The sequence below is a fragment of the Leucoraja erinacea genome, chromosome 2 (assembly GCF_028641065.1).
Source record: "Leucoraja erinacea ecotype New England chromosome 2, Leri_hhj_1, whole genome shotgun sequence".
In the NCBI taxonomy this organism is placed as follows: Eukaryota; Metazoa; Chordata; class Chondrichthyes; order Rajiformes; family Rajidae; genus Leucoraja; species Leucoraja erinaceus.
The window spans coordinates 111,630,170-111,648,945 of record NC_073378.1 but is presented as its reverse complement, the minus strand read 5'-3'; the positions used below and the strand labels follow the sequence as shown (position 1 = coordinate 111,648,945).

At 39.6% G+C, this 18,776-nt stretch overlaps 1 protein-coding gene across 1 annotated transcript in view; it reads right to left on the bottom strand.

The window, feature by feature from the left end:
* Positions 1-18,776, bottom strand: part of LOC129706003 (obscurin-like) — a 395,075-nt gene that overhangs the window by 121,971 nt on the left and 254,328 nt on the right. Inside the window, 11 exon segments of the mRNA XM_055649977.1 lie at positions 2,059-2,116; positions 2,807-3,025; positions 4,016-4,114; positions 5,568-5,585; positions 7,067-7,288; positions 10,194-10,321; positions 10,825-10,900; positions 11,948-12,140; positions 12,142-12,227; positions 14,362-15,681; positions 18,102-18,371. Coding sequence (XP_055505952.1) covers positions 2,059-2,116; positions 2,807-3,025; positions 4,016-4,114; positions 5,568-5,585; positions 7,067-7,288; positions 10,194-10,321; positions 10,825-10,900; positions 11,948-12,140; positions 12,142-12,227; positions 14,362-15,681; positions 18,102-18,371 — 2,689 coding nt within the window.

Sequence of the window (18,776 nt, the reverse complement as noted above, 5' to 3'; positions counted from 1 at the left end):
TACAGAGCCATAACATCATTGTCACACAGTTGAAAAGAAACAAAGAAATCAAAGTGAGGGATTAAAAACATTATTCTTGTGACTATCCGCAACGTTTTGTTTTATTCTTTACATCTAAGCTTAGCCTTTATTAGTTTTAAGATGCAACTAACAATAGAGATTTTATCTACATCAGGATATTTTCCAAATCCCAATTTTCTGTGGTTCTGTGTCTAGGACACTGGCATCAAATACTGTGCCCCGCACTTCTGCACGGTGTAAATTAAAATCCATGGTTGAGCCTCTTAGGAAGGATTGTTTGTCAATCAGAACTGTATTTTATAAGAAGGAACTGCAAATGCTGGCTTAAACCAAAGATAGACACAAAAAGCTGGAGTAACTCAGCGGGACAGGCAACATCTCTGGAGAGAAGGAATGGGTGACGTTTCGGGTCGAGATCCTTCTTCAGACTGGTCAGGGATAAGGGAAACGAGAGATATAGACTGTGATGTGGAGTAATAAAGAACAATGAATGAGAGATATGCAAAAAAGTAACGATAAAGGAAACAGGCCATTGTAAGCTGTTTGTAGGGTGAAAATGAGAAGCTTGTGCAACTGGGTGGGGGAGGAATTGAGAGAGAGTAATGCCGGGGCTACCTGAATTGAGGGAAATCAATATTCATACCACTGGGCTGTAAGCTGCCCAAGCGAAATATGAGATGCTGTTCCTCCAATTTGCGTTAGCCTCACTCTGACAATGGAGGAGACCAAGGACAGAAAGGTCTGTGTCGGAATGGGAATCAGAATTGGTGTCAAGCAACTGGGAGATCAGGTTGGTTCTCGCGGGCTGAGCAAAGGTGTTCCGCGAAACGATCGCCCAGTCTGCATTTGGTCTCGCCGATGTATAAGAGCCCACATCTTGAACAACGGATACAGTAAAGGTTGGAGGAGGTGAAAGTGAACCTCTGCCTAACCTGAAAGGATTGTTAGGGTCCCTGGACACAGTCAAGGGAGGAAGTATAGCGACAGGTGTTGCATCTTCTGCGGTTGCAGGGGAAGGTACCTGGGGAGGGAGTGGTTTCAGTGGGAAGGGATGAGTTAACCAGGGAGTTGCAAAGGGAACTGTCTCAGCAGTAGGCGGAAAGGAGTGGAGATGGGGTGGTGGTGGGATACCATTGGAGGTTGCGGAAATTTCGGAGGATTATGTGTTGTATGCGATGGCTGATGGGGGTGGAAGGTAAGAACTAGGGGGACTCTGTCTCTGTTGCGACTAGGGGGAGGGGGAGCAAGGAAGGAGCTGCGGGGTATCGAGGAGACACGAGTGAGCGCTTCGTCTATGATGGGAGAAGGGAACGAGGGAGAATGAGGACATCTCAGATGTTCTACTATGGAACATCTCACTTTGGGCACAAATTAGGCATAGATGGAGGAATTTGGAGTAGGGGATAGAGTCTTTGCAGGAAGCAAGTGTAGACGATATAGTTGTGGGTCATTGGTTTTGTAATAGAAACTAAATAAGCGTCAGAGCTATATTTTGTTGCCTATTTAATCAAGCAAATGATTGCATGATGGAAAGCAGTCAGGAAGATAAAAACTGTTTCAAACTATATGATTTGAGTACATCCAGTTTACCTCAGTAACGTATGTGATTTCTCCACCTACAAACAATTGTCCTTCTCCCCTCCCCTGAAACTGTAAGCAACTGATGTCTTGTCAATTCTTCAGAATAAATGTCAAAATTATATTCACTCATATTTAGATCTTGTCTCATCTATTATCTTGGTCTAATCTACCATCTTCACTCCCATTGGCTTTACATGGGTTCATGGTTCGCATTGTGAAATGTGTGTCTTGCTTTCCCTTGTGCCGTCTTCCCACTTAAACCCAGTAATCTGTGTTGGGCAGTCAATGTCGTCAAATGTCATTAGACTCTCAAAACTAATACTCTTATGTGTTATCATGCATTTCCACATTACCATATCAACAGAGAGCCACATAATCAGAGTGAAATCAATTCATCCATAATCCGAAAAGATTACCCAAGAAGAAGGTTAGCCAAAATCTATTAAGTGGATTTACCCGTGGAGGAATGTTTCCATTAAAGCTTCTTTCACACTTGGGATTTCTTCTGTTGAAACTTAACATAAAACATTAAATATTGTAAATTAGTTATGCAAATATTTCATTTTTTTATTGAAATGGCAGCTAATTTTAATATGCCATATATGAATAAGATAAACTTTTTTTAAAATGCATAAAAATAATTCTCATAAAATTGTTAATTTCCTCTTTTGCCAGGACAAATTATGTGATGCGATCTGCACTAAATTAACTAAAAGGGGTGAGATTCTACAGGCCACACGTGCCTGTAGATTTCAACATCAAAGAGCTCGCAGTACCGGGTAGAGACTGTTGTCAGGAAGCTCCAAGCCACATGAGGTTCGACCAGCTGGGATCTCAGCCCGGCGCGGGGGAAGCTGAGATCCCCCTCGATGCGGGAGCTTGATCACCCGACGCAGAGGGCCCGACCGCTGGCTGCAAGAGCCAAGATCGCCCCAACAACGGAAGGCTCGAGGCCCCCGACCGCGGGAAAACAAAGAAGGGAAGAAATTAAACTTTTTTTTTGCCTTCCATCACAGTGAGGAATGTGGACGAGTAACTGTGGTGAATGTTTATGTTAAAATGTATTTTGTGTGTTTTGTTGCTTTTTATTGGTATGACTATGGCAAATCAAATTCTTTGTATATTGCAAAACATACTTGGCTAATAAAGTATGATTATGATTATTTTGATTATGATGACAAACTTTTCAATAAATGTTACTCACCATCAACAACAGACAAGTGAGCAGAACAAATAGATTGGCCAGCTTTGTTTGTAGCAATACAGGTATAGGTTCCAGAGTACTCCTGCCCAACATCCAACAGGATTAAACTATGCTGCATATTTGAGCTAGCTAATGTATAACCCGGTGTATTTTGTTTAATCCAGATGACATCTTCAATTGACTCTTCTTTAAGCCATGTTATATCAGGCATTGGAGATCCTGCAAAAAATATACCATTGGAGATCTAAGTATTTAAATTATAATTTTTAGCTTAGTTTAGAGATACAGCACGGAAACAGGCCCTTCGGTCCACCAAGTCCGCACCCACCAGTGATCCCCGCACATCAACACTCTCCTATACACACTAGGGACAATTTACATTTATAGTCAAGATTCAAGAGTGTTTTATTGTCATAAGTCCCAGATAGAACAATGAAATTCTTACTTGCAGCAGCACAACAGAATATGTAAACATAGTGTACTATGAACAATATAATAAACGAGAAAAAAAAATCAGTTCAGTATATATATATGTATAAAATAGTGCAATAATAATCTATGTGGTTCAGAGCTTATTTGGAGGTTGCAGTTTAATAGCTGAAAGGGAGAAGTTGTCCCTGAACCTGGACATTACAGGGTTTGGTGTTACGGTGTAACAGGCTCCTAAACCTTTTTCCGATGATAGTGGTGAAATGAGTGTGTGGCCATGGTGGTGTAGGTCTCTGATGATGCTGGCTGCCTTTTTGAGGCAGCGAGTCCGGTAAATCCCTTTGATGGCGGATAGGTCAGGTAACCAAGCCAATTAACTTGCAAACCTGTACGTTTGAGTGTGGGAGGAAGCAGAAGATCTCATAGAAAACCCACGCAGGTCACAGGGAGAATATACAAACTCTGTGCAGACAGCACCCATAGTCAGAATCGAATGCGGGTCTTTGACACACTGTTAGGCAGCAGCTTCACCACAATGCCACCATGCCGCTCTGATTTCTGGTGATTTTCAAGGAAGTGCTTTGCAAAATTGTTCTGAAACCCAGACCGCATGTGAATCAGAAGGACAGGAGATGTGCGAGGGTGATGAGGGGTGAATGTAAATTCTCATGAGTCCAGGAACCGTACCAACCACAACATATGGGCATGAATAATTGGTGATATGTATTACAGCTTGCTACTTTACAGATTTTCTAAAAACACATTATGTAGTCAACATACCTTCCACTCTGACAGTTAAGGTAATGCTTGCTCCTTTCTTTACGCTCCTACTTGTGAAGCGCTCCAGAAACCTTGGTGGAATCAGCTTCTCTGGTTTTCCTGGGTACACAAGAAAGTAAGAAATTGGAATATAAAAAAACTACTCGCATCCTGCCCCCTAGCTGCTTTGACATTTAATAAGATCATGACTGATATGTTACCTCACTATCACCATCTTGCAATAGAACTATCTTTTTATTTCCTTAATATCTAAAAACCTATTAATCTCTGCCTTGAATGTACTCAGTGACTGAGTTTGCACAGCACTCTTGGGAAGAGAATTCAAAAGTTAACTAGCTTATGAATAAAGACATTTCTTTTCTCATGAAAAGTCAGTCTCTCCCTTATTTTGAGACGAGGAATAATGCTACCCCAGCCAAGAATTTATTCCCAATAATTTTGTACATTTCATGAGATCACCGCTCATCCTCCTTAAACTCTAGCGAATAGAACCGGTCTGATTATTTGCTGCTCATAGGACAATGCCTCCAGTCCCAGGAATTAATGTGTTTAAGAGGGAACTGCAGATGCTGGAGAATCGAAGGTTACACAAAAAAGCTGGAGAAACTCAGCAGGTGCAGCAGCATCTATGGAGCGAAGGAAATAGGCAAAGTTTCGAGCCTATCAGTCTGAAGAAGGGTTTCGGCCCGAAACGTTGCCTATTTCCTTCGCTCCATAGATGCTGCTGCACCCGCTGAGTTTCTCCAGCTTTTTTGTGTAACCAGGAATTAATGTGTTGATGCACTGCACTCCTATGCTTCTTCAGCCAGACAGACTAACTATTTCAGATAGTCTCACATTTAACATATGTGGGGCTGAAGAACAACAAATAGGAAAGAATCCAGTACTGATTTCTAAATACCACCTAGTTTATTTTCCTGTTGTTAACCAAGAAACTAAAATGTTCATTGTTTATATTTTGAATGCAAAAGGAATATTTTAAAAATAGGCCAATCAGACTACAGCAACTCCAAAATATGAAACTCAAATGCTGAATTACCCATTCTGATTCCAGTGAGATGATGACATGGAACTCTACTTACTTGCAGACTCCAGTAGTTAGCATTTCAGAGAAAGTGGCTGGGGCAATGCAAGGACCAGCACAGAGGGAGAGCACGGAGTGACCAACGGACAATGCCGGCGAGTTCTCAAGCTGGCAAAGAGATAGAGCTGACGGAATGTCCCAGGCCAATTTCTGGATTACATTTAAGAAGTGTGCAAACCAACATCATGGCAACACTGTAGGAGCACCTGGGCTGAACATCAGGTTATCTAGCTGACTTGTTTAACTTACTTACTTATCAGTGCGTGTGCTAACAAAGCTCTTACAGAGTGGTTAATTGTGAAATATCAACCACTCTGTGTCAAGATTTTAACCACAAAAACCTACATCTGTTAAATCTCGTACCTCTCACCCTATAACTGTGCCGTCTTGTTTTTGATACACCTCTGCTGTAATGAGTTGTAATGCATTAATTTTTACCTGTTGATTTTTCTTCACGCTCACATTTACCAAATTCTTCTCCTGGGCCTGAAACATAATTTAAGTCACACAGATAATAGAATCAATTTTCAGTGGATAATTGTATTGAAGGCAGCATTAATACAAATCAGAGAGCACGGTATTTACAGTAGGCCAAGCAAGCTATTTTTGATCTTAATGATCAACTTCAAGGGATTTCTGGAAAGTTTAACATTAATAAGACTCATTAAATCAGAAAGGAGCAGGTGGGTTAGTGGATTAAATTGGGAACTAAGTTTTTAGATCATAGGACAGGACAGCCCTTCAACATACAATGTCAGTACATAGCATGATGCCAAATTAATTTCATATCCCTCCATTCTCTGCATATCCACATGCCTATCTAAAAACCTCTTTAACACCACTATCACACATGCTTCTACTATCACCGCAGGCACCCACTAATCTCTGTGGAAAATAAATTGCCCCACATCATCTCCTTTAAAGTTTGCCCCCCCTTCACTATAAAGCAATGCCCTCTAGTCTTTAACATTATAATCCTGGGGAAAAGGTTTCTGACTGTCTACCCTAACTATGCCTCTCATAATTTGATATAGCAGATCTCCCATCAACCTACGACATTCCGGAGAAAACAATCAAAGTTTGTCCAACTTCACCTTATAGTTAATATCTTCTAATCCAGGGAGCATTGATCTCTCTTCTGGGCTCTTTCCAAAGCATCCATATCCTTCTTGTAATGGGGTGACCAGAACTGCACACAATACTCCCAAAGCGACCTAACCAAAGTCCTATAAAGCTGCAACATGACTTCTCGACTCTTATACTTAATGCCTCAACTAATGAAGGCAAGCATATCATATGCCTTCTTTACCATTTCTTCTATTAGTATTGCCATTTTCAGGGATCTATGGATTCGGACTTTTAAGATCCCTCTGTATATCATTGTTATTAAGGGTCTTGCCATTAATTGTATACTTTCTGGTTACAAACAACCTCCCGAAATGCCACACTTCGTACTTGCGCAGATTAAACTGCATCTGCCATTTCATCGCCCATATCTGTAACTGATCTAAATCCCACCGTATCCTTTAACAGCCATCCTCACTGTCTTCTATGGATAAGCAGTTCAGATTCCAAACTGTTACTGTGGATCACAGGCATCTTAATTTTCTGGGTCAGTTTACCATGAGGGACTTTATCAAATACCTTTCCAAAATCATCGCAGAAAATATACATTGCCCTACCCTTATCGCTTTGGTTACCTTCTCAAACAATACAATCAAGTTAGTAATACATGACCTGCCAAGGACAAAGCCAAGCTGACTGTTAAGTGTGTCTATTCAAGATATGATTATCCTTGCTAACAGAGTAACACTTGGTATTTAAAAAGAGTAGAAACAGCCCACTGTTGTAATACAATTCAAACCAAATTCGATTTTAAATGTTGATAGAAGGTGCCCAATATTTGAACTTCTAGTAAAAGCAGGTTATGAATTGTAGCCTCACATATTTCACCAGAAACACAAAACTGAATCTGAAAGCATTCTGCTTACTTTGAACATGTACAATAGCAGATGTGTAGGCTGAGCCTGCTGAATTGCTGATGTATGCTGCATATTCACCACCAGTCTCTTTTGTAACATTGAGAATTTCCAGTGAATGATCTCCTTTCTCATCAATCATCAGAATTTCATCTGTAGCACGCAAAGGTATTCCATTTTGAAACCAATATACACGAGGGATCGGGTATCCTAAAAAGAATGAAAAAACATTATTTAAAAAAAATCAGGGACAACATAGAAACACTTAACCCATCCAGGCTTTACTTTTGGACATAAACCATTCTATCTCATTCCTATAATCTTACTTAGACATAAACGCCTGTACTTCTTACTTATACTGACTAGTTCTTTTTATGAATACTAAAATCAGCTTTTGATAGATCGTACTGCAGATATACTTCTAGAACAAAATCTAAGGGAGTGCTACAATTTTGGAGATCCTGATTTAAATGAGACACGAAACAGATGTCATATTAATTTATTTCAATGATCAACGTGGATCTGATCCACTGCAGTTATTAAATAGGGTTGAAAATTGACCTATTGTATTACTAGTTAAATGATCGTGCCCCTACCCAAATAATAGCTAGCCCAACCGTTATAAATAAATCCCCAATCATTCAGAAAGAGCTGCAGAAATAGGTTGTTCAAATACCCATACTGTTCTGCAATTCAGTAAGATCATGGCTGATCTTTTATCTCAATGCCATTTTCCTGCAATAACCTCTATCCCTGCGCATTTATTAATTTATTGAATAGACCCAATGACTCAACCTCCACAGTGATGTTGGATAGTCAATTCCAAAGTCTGGGAGTAAAAAAGGTGTATTCAGAATTTTGTGACCAATCCCTCATTTTTGGAACAGTGACCCTGGTCCAAACCCCTCCTTACCCTGTTGATTCCCTTATTAATTTTGAATGATGCAATGAAATCAATTCCCATTCTTCTAACTCAAAACAGTATAGGTCCAGTCTCCTTAATCACACTACAACAAAACTGCTACTCTACCTTTATCACAAGTATATTAGCATATATCCTTACTACTTAGGAGGAGGCCATTTGACTCGTCAAGTCTATGTTAGCTCTCAGAGCAATTCCCTCAATCTAATTTCACCATTTATTTCCCTGTAACCTTTCATCATACACATGTCTAAACAGTGATTAGGGATAGTCAGCAAGGTTTTGTATGTGGGAGGCTGTGTCTCACGAATCTGATTGATTGTTTGAGGATGTGACAAAAAAAGGTTGACGAAGACAGAGCTGTAGGTGGTGTATATAAGGATTTCAACAAAGTATTTGACGTTCCACGTGGTAGGCTGTTCTGGTAGGTTAGATTGCATGGGATCCAAGGAGAGAGAGTCATAGAGTGTGGAAACTAGCCCTGCAGCCCAACTTGCCCACACCGACCAAAATGTCCCATCAACACATGCTCCACCTGCCTGCATTTGGCCCATATTCCTCCAAACCTGTCCTATCCATGTCCCTGTCTAATTGTTGCTTAGACATTGCAATAGTCCTCTGGTTCTCAACTCGGGGTAAAAGACTACCCAATGCGTTCCTCATTTTTTTCATACTCCTCTATAAGATCACCCCTCATCATCCTGCGCTCCAAGGAATAGATTCCCAGTCTGCTCAACCTCTCCCTATAGCTCAGTCCTGGCAACATCCTCGTACATCTTCTCTGTATCCTTTCCAACTTGACAACATCATTCCTGTAACATGGTGCCCAGAACTTGGCGTATGGCATGCACAGCCTAAAGTTGTAGGACAACTTGTTCTATTTGATCTTACTTGATTGTGCACGCCAGGTTGATTGCATTTGTTAAAACAGGGCGGACCACGTGAAGGTTGCAATCTCCCACCCCATGCCCAGAACTGAACATAGTACAGGTGCACAACCTTTTATCCGAAGATCCAAATAACGAAAAGGTCCGAATAGCGGACATTTTTTCAGTCCTTGAAGATAGTTTACCGAGGGTGGCCCGCAGAGGTGACAGCGGAACCTCCGGTCGGTCCTCGAAGAAAGGGGAACTAAATCCCCATTCATAAAAGAGGTGAGGGTATATTGCGCGGGAGGGTTAATAATTGACAATCTGCTGCTGCCTGCCCGCTGAGTTAAAAAGTTCCCACGGTAGACTCACGATACACAGTGTATCGTGAGTCTTGCGTGGGAACGTTTTAACTCAGCTGGCAGGCAGCAGCAGATTGTCGCTCCCTTCAGTTTCACCCCACCTACACCCCTGTGACCCCTTCCCTCCCCTCTCCAGTTCCCCGCCCATTGCACTGGCGCGGGGGCTTTGCACTGTCTTCACGTCGGCGATGCCAGCAGGTCAGTGCCAGTCACCCACTGCAAGCATGGAGATCCCAGAGACCCACAACCAGCAGCAGCCCAGCCCCGTTCCAGCTCCAGAGGAACACGCTTCCCGTAGGGACAGAAGCTGATGGTGTGCAAGGTACGTCTTGTTCTTGGGGTTGCAGATGAGGGGGCGCTGCTCGGGCTTTGACGTTTCGGGCCACCCCCCTGTACAGGAGCTGAGACTGGGAACTGTACCGCCCTTGCAGGTGAGCAGGAGAGTGGGGTTGTTTGCAGTTGCAGAGGGAGGGGGCAAGGGCGGTACAGTTCACAGTCTCAGCTCCTGTCCAGGCGGTGGCTGGAGACGTCAGGACCAACGGGACACCGACTGCAAGCACGGAGATCCCGGAGACTCACAGCCAGCAGCAACTCTAGCCCAGCCCCGTTCCAACTCCAGAGGAACCCGGGTTGCGGATGAGGGGGCACAGCTCGGGCTGTGGGCGAACTGCCACTATGTTTCTGGCCAATCCTATCATTATTTTCTAGTTCATTATTCACTATTTCCCAAATTCTCATTAATACATTTAGGCATTTTCTCTGCTACTGATATCAGAGAATAAAGAAACATGTCAATGGTGATGAGTTTCTCGTCTCCATGAACAACATTCAATACTTCTGCTCAGTTAATTTATTCACAAGTTGATCTTCATAAGTTGAGAGATACCCATGTAAATATGTATTCTGATTCCAACAGACATTGAAAATCTCCAAAGTAATTATTTTATGATAATTATTCATACCTTTAACTTTAATTTGCAATGTTATTATTGGAGCTCCAACGGTAACAAAGGTATCATGAAGTTCGTCTACAATCTGAGGTAGCTGTTCTTCTTCAGCCTGTGATTCCATACCCTCCAAATTCTGCTCACTGACATATAAAATAAAGCAATTATTACAATTTTTGTTCAAGGAACTAAAACTAAAATTCTATTATTTTAGACTACAGCACAGTACTTCTATCATTTTAGACTACAGCATGGAAAATATAAACTTTGAAAGGCTTCAGAATAACAAAAAGATGTTATAGCTTCTATTAAACTATATTCGATTACAATCTTTGAGTCCATTAGATGTAGTAATAATAGCATGCCATGTATTACAGTTCCTCCCCATATTATAGACACCTTTTTTATGTGCAATCCGTATGTACGAGTGGACATTTGGGAGACCAGTGGGATCGTGGCAACATAATTGCATATTGCAGAAAAATCTGATTAGTTGAGTTAAATGCCCTTGTTTTGCCTTTTCCCTTGTTTGGCCTTAGTTTTTATTTAAATAAATTACTAGCCGATCGCAGTCTGACTTGTGAACTGTCCAGGTGATGAATGTCGTATTCTGGTAAGAATCTGTAAATAGCCATGCAATACTAACCGCGTGAGAGAAGCTTGTGCACTGACATAGGAAGATGTTTCAGTGGCTTCTGCTGTATCATAGTCTGAACTGATAACTGAAATAATAAATGAATACTATGGTAAACAAATAGCTAGCCACCACTTCTTAAAAAAGCAAAATTAGGTATTTAAGGTTTTCATTATATTTATTCAAATATAAACGTCACATCCTCCTTGGCACTTCCACCAGTTACAATATCAATTTGTTTTAATAGATTTGTTGAACATGATTTCTAAATAATATTATTATTTTTTAAGTGCCTTGATATTACTTCCTTCATAATAGATTTCAAGAGCTCCCTTGCGATTGGTATTAGGCTAATGTCAAAAGTTACCCATTTACTCTCCTGCTCCTTTCTTAAACAATTGTGTTACATTTGATACCTTCCATTCTATAGGAAATGTTCCAAATTGAATGCTTTTTCATTACACTGGACAACCAGTGTAATGAACTGTCTTCATTGTCACCTGAAAATAATGTAAGCCATTAAATTCTGAAAATGTATCGACTTTCAGTCCCATTATATTTTTAAATTTAATGCAATTTTTTTTCATCTTTTCATTCTCTCTGGGCATGTTGGCTCCCACTATTTCTGAGAATTGTTTTTCTTTTTAAATATCTATACAGCCCCTTGCTATCTATTTTCCAGATTATCATTGTTGCAATTTTTTACCTCTCCCTAATCCTCTCTTGATTCACTCTTTTTGCTTTAATTATTCCAGTCTGTTATGTTGCTGACAATACCTTTCACATCAGGAATTCAGCTTTTTTTGAATGTTTGGATGAAAAACTTACATAGCCTATATTTTAGCATTACATTGCATATTTAAAATAAAAAAGGTTACTCAGTGTAAGTCAAATTACAATAACCATTAAAAGTTTGCATGGCAAATGTGGAATTGTTTCAAGCAAATGGCATTAACATTAATTTTCATATTAATATGCCTCAGTTAAATAATATGGATAGTGGCCTAATTCTAAATAATTAAAACAAATAAGCTAAGATGTCAAATTTAAAAAAAATGTACATTTGAATGATTTCAAATGGAATTTCATGTACTTGCATCATTTATTCTTACTTTATTGTAATCTTCATACTTACCATCGACTCTTAGTTCAGCCTTTGTTGATGCAACGCCAATGTAGTTTTCTGCCACACATCTATATACTCCCATATCACTCAGAACTACTGATGTTAAAATAAGTTGGTGACACCCATCCTGATCTTCATTGATCATGTAGTGGTCATTCTCCTCAATCAGCTTTCCATCCTTAAACCATTGAACCACAGGGTGGTGGACATCCAATTACCATACAATCAAAACTAACAGGATAGCCTTCTTGAACATCCTGGTTCTGGAGCTCAGAGACAACATGAGGTGCTTTATGTGGAAAAGGAAAGCAGCAAAATAAATAATGTATTAATATCACATGTGTACTTTCCAGGAAAGGCACCAAAGGCTGACAAAAAATATCTATAACCATTGAATTTTTAAGACGCATTCACCTAAATGTAGTCTATGTTTTTCTGTGCATTTCATTTAATGACAATTTTACAAAGATCCTCCTTACATCATTGTTTTTGATATTTTACAATCATTTATTGAGCAAAATCAATGTAAACAAACTGGAGTTTGGAAGAATGAAAGGGAATGTCATTAGGTAATTAAAAAAAAAGACTGACAAGGTATATATCCTAAGAGCCTGCTTCCACCTGAGGACGATTTTTAAAAATGGGATTATATTTTAAAGATAATGAGCAAATAATTCCCACCTGAGATAAAGTGTTTATGCAGGAGGTCGTAAATTTCTGAAATTGTCTCATCAAGCTGTGTTTGACTCATCTTTGGGAACCAAAAAATCAGATACAATGGAGAAATGCCAGGAAAGTGGAATTGAAATGAAAGATCAGCTATCCATGATCTTGATAGTAAGAATTAATGAGTGACAATGGTTACTTTTTGGAGTGGAGACCCATGACTAGTGGTGTTCTTCAAGGGACAGTGCTGGACCTATTGTTGTTATGTCATCTATTTTAACGATTTTGGATGAAAATATACAAGGTAAAATATACAAGGTAATACAGGGTAATACCCAGTAATTTTGCATACACACTAAAATAGATGATATAATCGATAATGAAGAAGGTTATCAATAATTACAACAGGTTCTTGAACAGCTGTGCAAGTGTGTCAAAAGTGGCAAATTAAGTTTAATTCAGATAAGTGCACTCAGAGGTGTTGCATTCCAGGAAGTACAGTAGGACTTTCAGAGTGAGCACCCTACTGGGTCTTATACAAAAGAGGGACCAAGGAGTACAAGTACATAATTCCCTGAAAGTGGCATCATAGGGTGGTGAAATGGCTTTTGGCATGCTGGCCTTCACCAGGAAAGTTATTGGACATAGAAGTGAAAATGATATGTTGCAGATGTACAGGACATTGATGAGGCCACATTTGGGGGATTGTGTTCCGTGTTAGTCACCCAGCCACAGGAAAGATGCCGTTAAACTGGAAATTTTCACAGGGATGTTGCCAGGACTTGGGACAGAGTTATAGGAAGAGGTTGGGCAGGTTAGGACTTTATTCCTTGAAGTATAGGAGACCGAGGGATCCTGCAGAGGTGCATACAATTATGAGGGCATTGATCGGGTGAAAGGTCACATCCTTGTTTGCAGGGTTATGGAAACCAGAACTAGAGGGTATGGGTTCAAGAAGAGAGGAGAAAGATTTGGAGGAACCTAAAGGACATTTTTTTTCAAAAAAAGGCGGTGGGTAATTGGAACAAACTACCAAAGGAAGTGGTTGAGGCAGGCGCAATAATGAAATTTAACAGATATCTGGGCTGTCACATAGTTAGAATATGGAGAGATATGGATCAAATACAGGCAAGTGGGACCAGCTTAGAAGTGTATTTTGTTCAGCATGATGGGCTGAAAGCTTGTTTCCAGGTCTCTAGGATTCATAATTATTTTGAAAGACTCACAAACCGTGAGTGAATACATATCCATCTTCTTGTATCCATATATTTTGCACAGACCATAGAACATAGAAACTGAACCTTTATTTTTCTGCTTTTTTGCTTATTTCATATATAAATTTAAAAATAGATAGATTATAAAATGGGCAATATTTACTGTAACTATTTTTTCCCAGTGATATCTATTTTTTCCCAGTGATATCTTAATTTTTAGTAAAGGCAACTCCTATATTAACACCGTTCAGGTTAATCTTTACCCAAAAATCTGTGCTACAGAATACAATTTGAACTCGTTGAACGTGTGAAAAAAAGTAAACAATCAGCAAAATATGTATTTTCTTTTCAACTTATGTTTCTTGACACGTGTAGATTAGGTAGCTATACATTACAGAAAATCGTGATACGGATCATTTCTTTACCCTTCCCATAAGACAGGGGCCGCCTGTACAAGTTAAGATTATACGCTGGGCTTTTCTAATGCAAAATAACATATGAAGACTGTGAAATAAACATAAGAAACAGCAGTGACAAACGTACCAGATTCAATTCGTAGTCCCTCTAGTGTGGGAATATGGTCTTCTCCAAATGCACCAAGGGGTCGCGAAACCTTCTTAATCCGTATTTCAACCCTACTATTATCCTGGCAAATATCAATGTGAACAGTAATTCCCTGACCGATAAATATTTCCTTAAATCTGGCTGCAGCCATTTCTGCCTCAGTCAAGGTATTAAACTTAATATAAATGTAATTTTCATCCTCATGGTAGGTCTGTTTGTCCAAGATTTCTGCATCTCCTTCATCAGCACTAAAAAAAAATTCTTCATCCACATCAGAAATTTCAAAAGAAAGTTTTGAATGCAAAAGTCTGTGAAGCCGTTTACCTGCTCTGCGGAAAGCATCATCAACTTCACTTCCTGAAGAACTTTCTGGCTCACTGTCAGTGCTGTACTTTACACCAATGCCTCGTTTGAGTTTCTGAACTGTTTTCTTTGCATCACTTGCAACTGTAACTTTTCCACTGTGAGAAGTTGTGCCAAATTTGTTGGAAGCATCGCAAGTATAAGTTCCAGAGTCTTTTTCTTCCATGCCTGTAATAATTAAGGAGCAAGTTCCATCACTGTAATTATCAATATGATAATGTCTTCCATCAACAATCTCTTCTCCATCTTTGAGCCATCGAACCTTGACTTCGGATTTACTCAGAGCCACACACTCAAGGTGGACAGTTTGGCCTAGCATAGTAGCCTGTGGTTTAAAAACGTCTCCAAACACAGGTGTGCCTTGCTCTTTCAGATCTTTCCTGGCTTTATAACCTTTAAATGCTGCCTGGATTTTTGTAGCAGCTTCAGCAAGAGACGGGTCTAGTTCCAACATGGGTTCATCTGGTAATTTCTCTGGCTCAGTGCTTGTAGATTCCCAGTGTTTAAAGAATTTGCTTGTGGAAATTGTTTGTGCTTTTCCAGCTATTGTTACGGTTGATTTCCCTGCTGTTTTCAAGTAATGAACAAGGGATGGAGTACCAGATCTTGATTCTTCATCAGAACTTGTACAAGAATCACATGCTTTGGACATGTCATCTGTGGATAAATCTTCAATTTCCAAACCTTTCTGCAGCCGTTGTTTCAGAGCCTTGTCATCGTCTTCTGGTACTTCACAGATAGAATCAAGAGTTGGTTCACGGCTCATTCTTCGTTTCTTCGCCAAGGCTTCCCATAGAAGATGCAAATCACCTTCCTGTGCTGCTTCAGGAGGCAAGCTTGGTTTGGGAGAAACTTCCCCATCTGCTAGTTCAACAGTAATTTTATCAGACTCCTGTAGACTTTCCCAATCTTGGTCTGGAACAGGCTTTATTCTATCTGCAGAGATAATAAGAAGTCAATTACGTTAATAATTATATGACAGGTGGTATTCTGCCAAGGTCAGTGCTGGTATGTACAAAGTGTTGAACTTTGGGAGTTCAAATGAAAGAGGAAAGTATACAGAAAGTCTATACCTCCCAGAAAATGGCAAGAGTGGTAAAGATGGGGTGCTGCGTATAAACAAGTAAAATAGATTTACCTGGCAAGTTTTATTTTACACAGAGAGTGGTAGATGCCTGGAACGTGCCAGGAGCTTCCAGGGTAAATGGTGGAAGCAGGTATAGAAACATAGAAAATAGGTGCCGGAGTAGGCCATTCGGCCCTTCGAGCCTGCACCACCATTCAATATGATCATGGCAGATCATCCAACTCAGTATCCCGTACCTGCCTTCTCTCCATACCCCCTGACCCCTTTAGCCACAAGGGCCACATCTAACTCCCTCTTAAATATAGCCAATGAACTGGCCTCAACTACCTTCTGTGGCAGAGAATTCCACAGATTCACCACTCTCTGTGTGAAAAATGTTTTTCTCAACTTGGTCCTAAAGGATTTCCCCCTTATCCTTAAGCTGTGACCCCTTGTCCTGGACTTCCCCAACATCGGGAACAATCTTCCTGCATCTAGCCTGTCGAACCTCTTAAGAATTTTTCCAACCCCTTAAGAATTTTTTCAGAAGCAATATTTCAGAAGCATTTAGACAGCTACATGAAGAGGCAGGGAATTAAGAGATATAGACCACGTGCAGATGGATGTGCAGTTTAAATTGCAGCATGGTCAGCACAGACATCATGGACCAATGAACCATTCTAGTGCGTATGCTCCATATTCTAAGATATTTTAGTCTTTGCACTAAAATAACCATATAACAATTACAGCATGGAAACAGGCCATCTCGACCCTTCTAGTCCATGCCGAACACGTATTCTCCCCTAGTCCCATACACCTGCGTTCAGACCATAACCCTCCATACCTTTCCCATCCATATAACTATCCAATTTATTTTTAAATGATAAAAACGAACCTGCCTCCACCACCTTCACTGGAAGCTCATTCCACACAGCCACCACTCTCTGAGTAAAGAAGTTTCCCCTCATGTTACCCCTAAACTTCTGTCCCTTAATTCTCAAGTCATGTCCCCTTGTTTGAATCTTCCCTACTCTCAGTGGGAAAAGCTTATCCACGTCAACTCTGTCTATCCCACTCATCATTTTAAAGACCTCTATCAAGTCCCCCCTTAACCTTCTGCGCTCCAAAGAATAAAGCCCTAACTTGTTCAACCTTTCTCTGTAACTTAGTTGCTGAAACCCAGGCATGGTTCTGAAAGTTTTGACAGCCAGCAAATCTCCACCCCACTTGAACCATCTCAAAGCTTTAAGGGTTTTAAAAAAAAAATTAAAACAGTTTTAAAAATGAATACTTTAAAAAAAAATTAAGATAAATATAAAAACATCTAAAATATAAAGAGCTAAAAACATTCAATTAAACCAAAATATTTAAAACATAAGGAACATTGTTTTCTTAAAGAGAGCTTTTATTTCAATTATTTATTTTTAATTGAATGAATGAATTAATTATTCAATAATCAATTGTTTTGTTTTTAATTATTTTGGTTTAATTGGATGCATTTGCTAGTCCGGCACAAGATTAGGCATGTCACATCAAGATGGAGCTTCACTGCTGTTTGTGTCAGATCAAAGGGACACGTTTAGAATTGCAAGCCTGTCATTACATTCACGACTTTCATATTTGACAAAGCACGCGCATAAACCCAGACCAGTTTCCATTTAAATAAGTAAATGCCAGCAGTCAGTTATAAGTAGGACCTGGGCAACTGAGCTAAAAACTTAAAATGCTGACTCCATGGTGGCTGGCTACAAGGGAAGAAAAATGTGAATAGTAAAGATGTTACATTGTAATAATAAATGAAGTTTTTCACTTAGGTTCCATGGGAATAGAACATATTCTCTGTGCCTACAAAGCAGACATTGCTTAACTGATCAGCCACAGAAAACTCAGCTAAATGCTCAGAATTTTGTTGGCCGGACTGGCTTCCAGAACTTCTTTCCAGAATATTAGATATTACCTTACATATCATCACCTGTTGGGGGTTATGAGATACTCCAACAACATTTTACAAAGTATTTAGATGAACCCTGAACTGAGTCGACTTTGAAAGCACAGGAATGTTGGAAAATTGGATTAGTAAAGATAGGCACTGGATGACCAGCACAGACAATGTCTTGAAGGGTCTGTCTCTATAACACTGACTATATCAGCGTACCAGCTACTTCAGTACATGTTATATAGTATACTTTCATGACATTCCCGAAAAAAGATTTTGAAAAGCTTCAGGGTGAAAATAATTGAAAAATGTTAGTACTGTATGAGCGAGAAACAGAACTAAATTGTTATTTACCATCCAAAATGACTTCAGCAGATGTTTTTGTTGCTGAGGACACCATACAGGTATATCTCCCTTCATCCTCAGCACTGCAATTGTGAATAACCAAATAGTGTTTTGTTCCTCCAGAAATTATATCATTCTTGCTGCTTATTTCAATGGGTTGATCATTTTTTAACCACTTAACATTAATGCATTCACTGGAAAATTCACATTCTAGCTTGACAGATTCCCCATCTGTTGCAGTAATGTTAGTGAGAGGAATGGTGACAGTCACAGGAACCTCTATAAAAAAGATTAAATGTTTACCAATGAACATAGTACACATTGGGTAAATAATTTATTGTATATTAAAAATAGGATTTCAAGTATACAATATGTTAAGAATGATCTGCCAGTTGGGTCTGAATACCATTATCAAAAGGTGCATTTCCTAGACTTCCATACATAGCAACATTTATATAGGGTTTTTAATGTAGTTATACATTCCAAGCAATTTTTTCCTTGATAATAGACTCCAGTATCTTACCAACAGATATTAAGCTAACAGACATATATTTATCTGCTATTTGTCTTCCTTCATCATTGAACTGTAGAGTCACTCCCTTCCTAGAACTCGGTGAGTTTTGTGAATCCTCAATGAATAGGTCAACTATCTTTATAGCCTTAGATTTAATTCACAATCTAAAA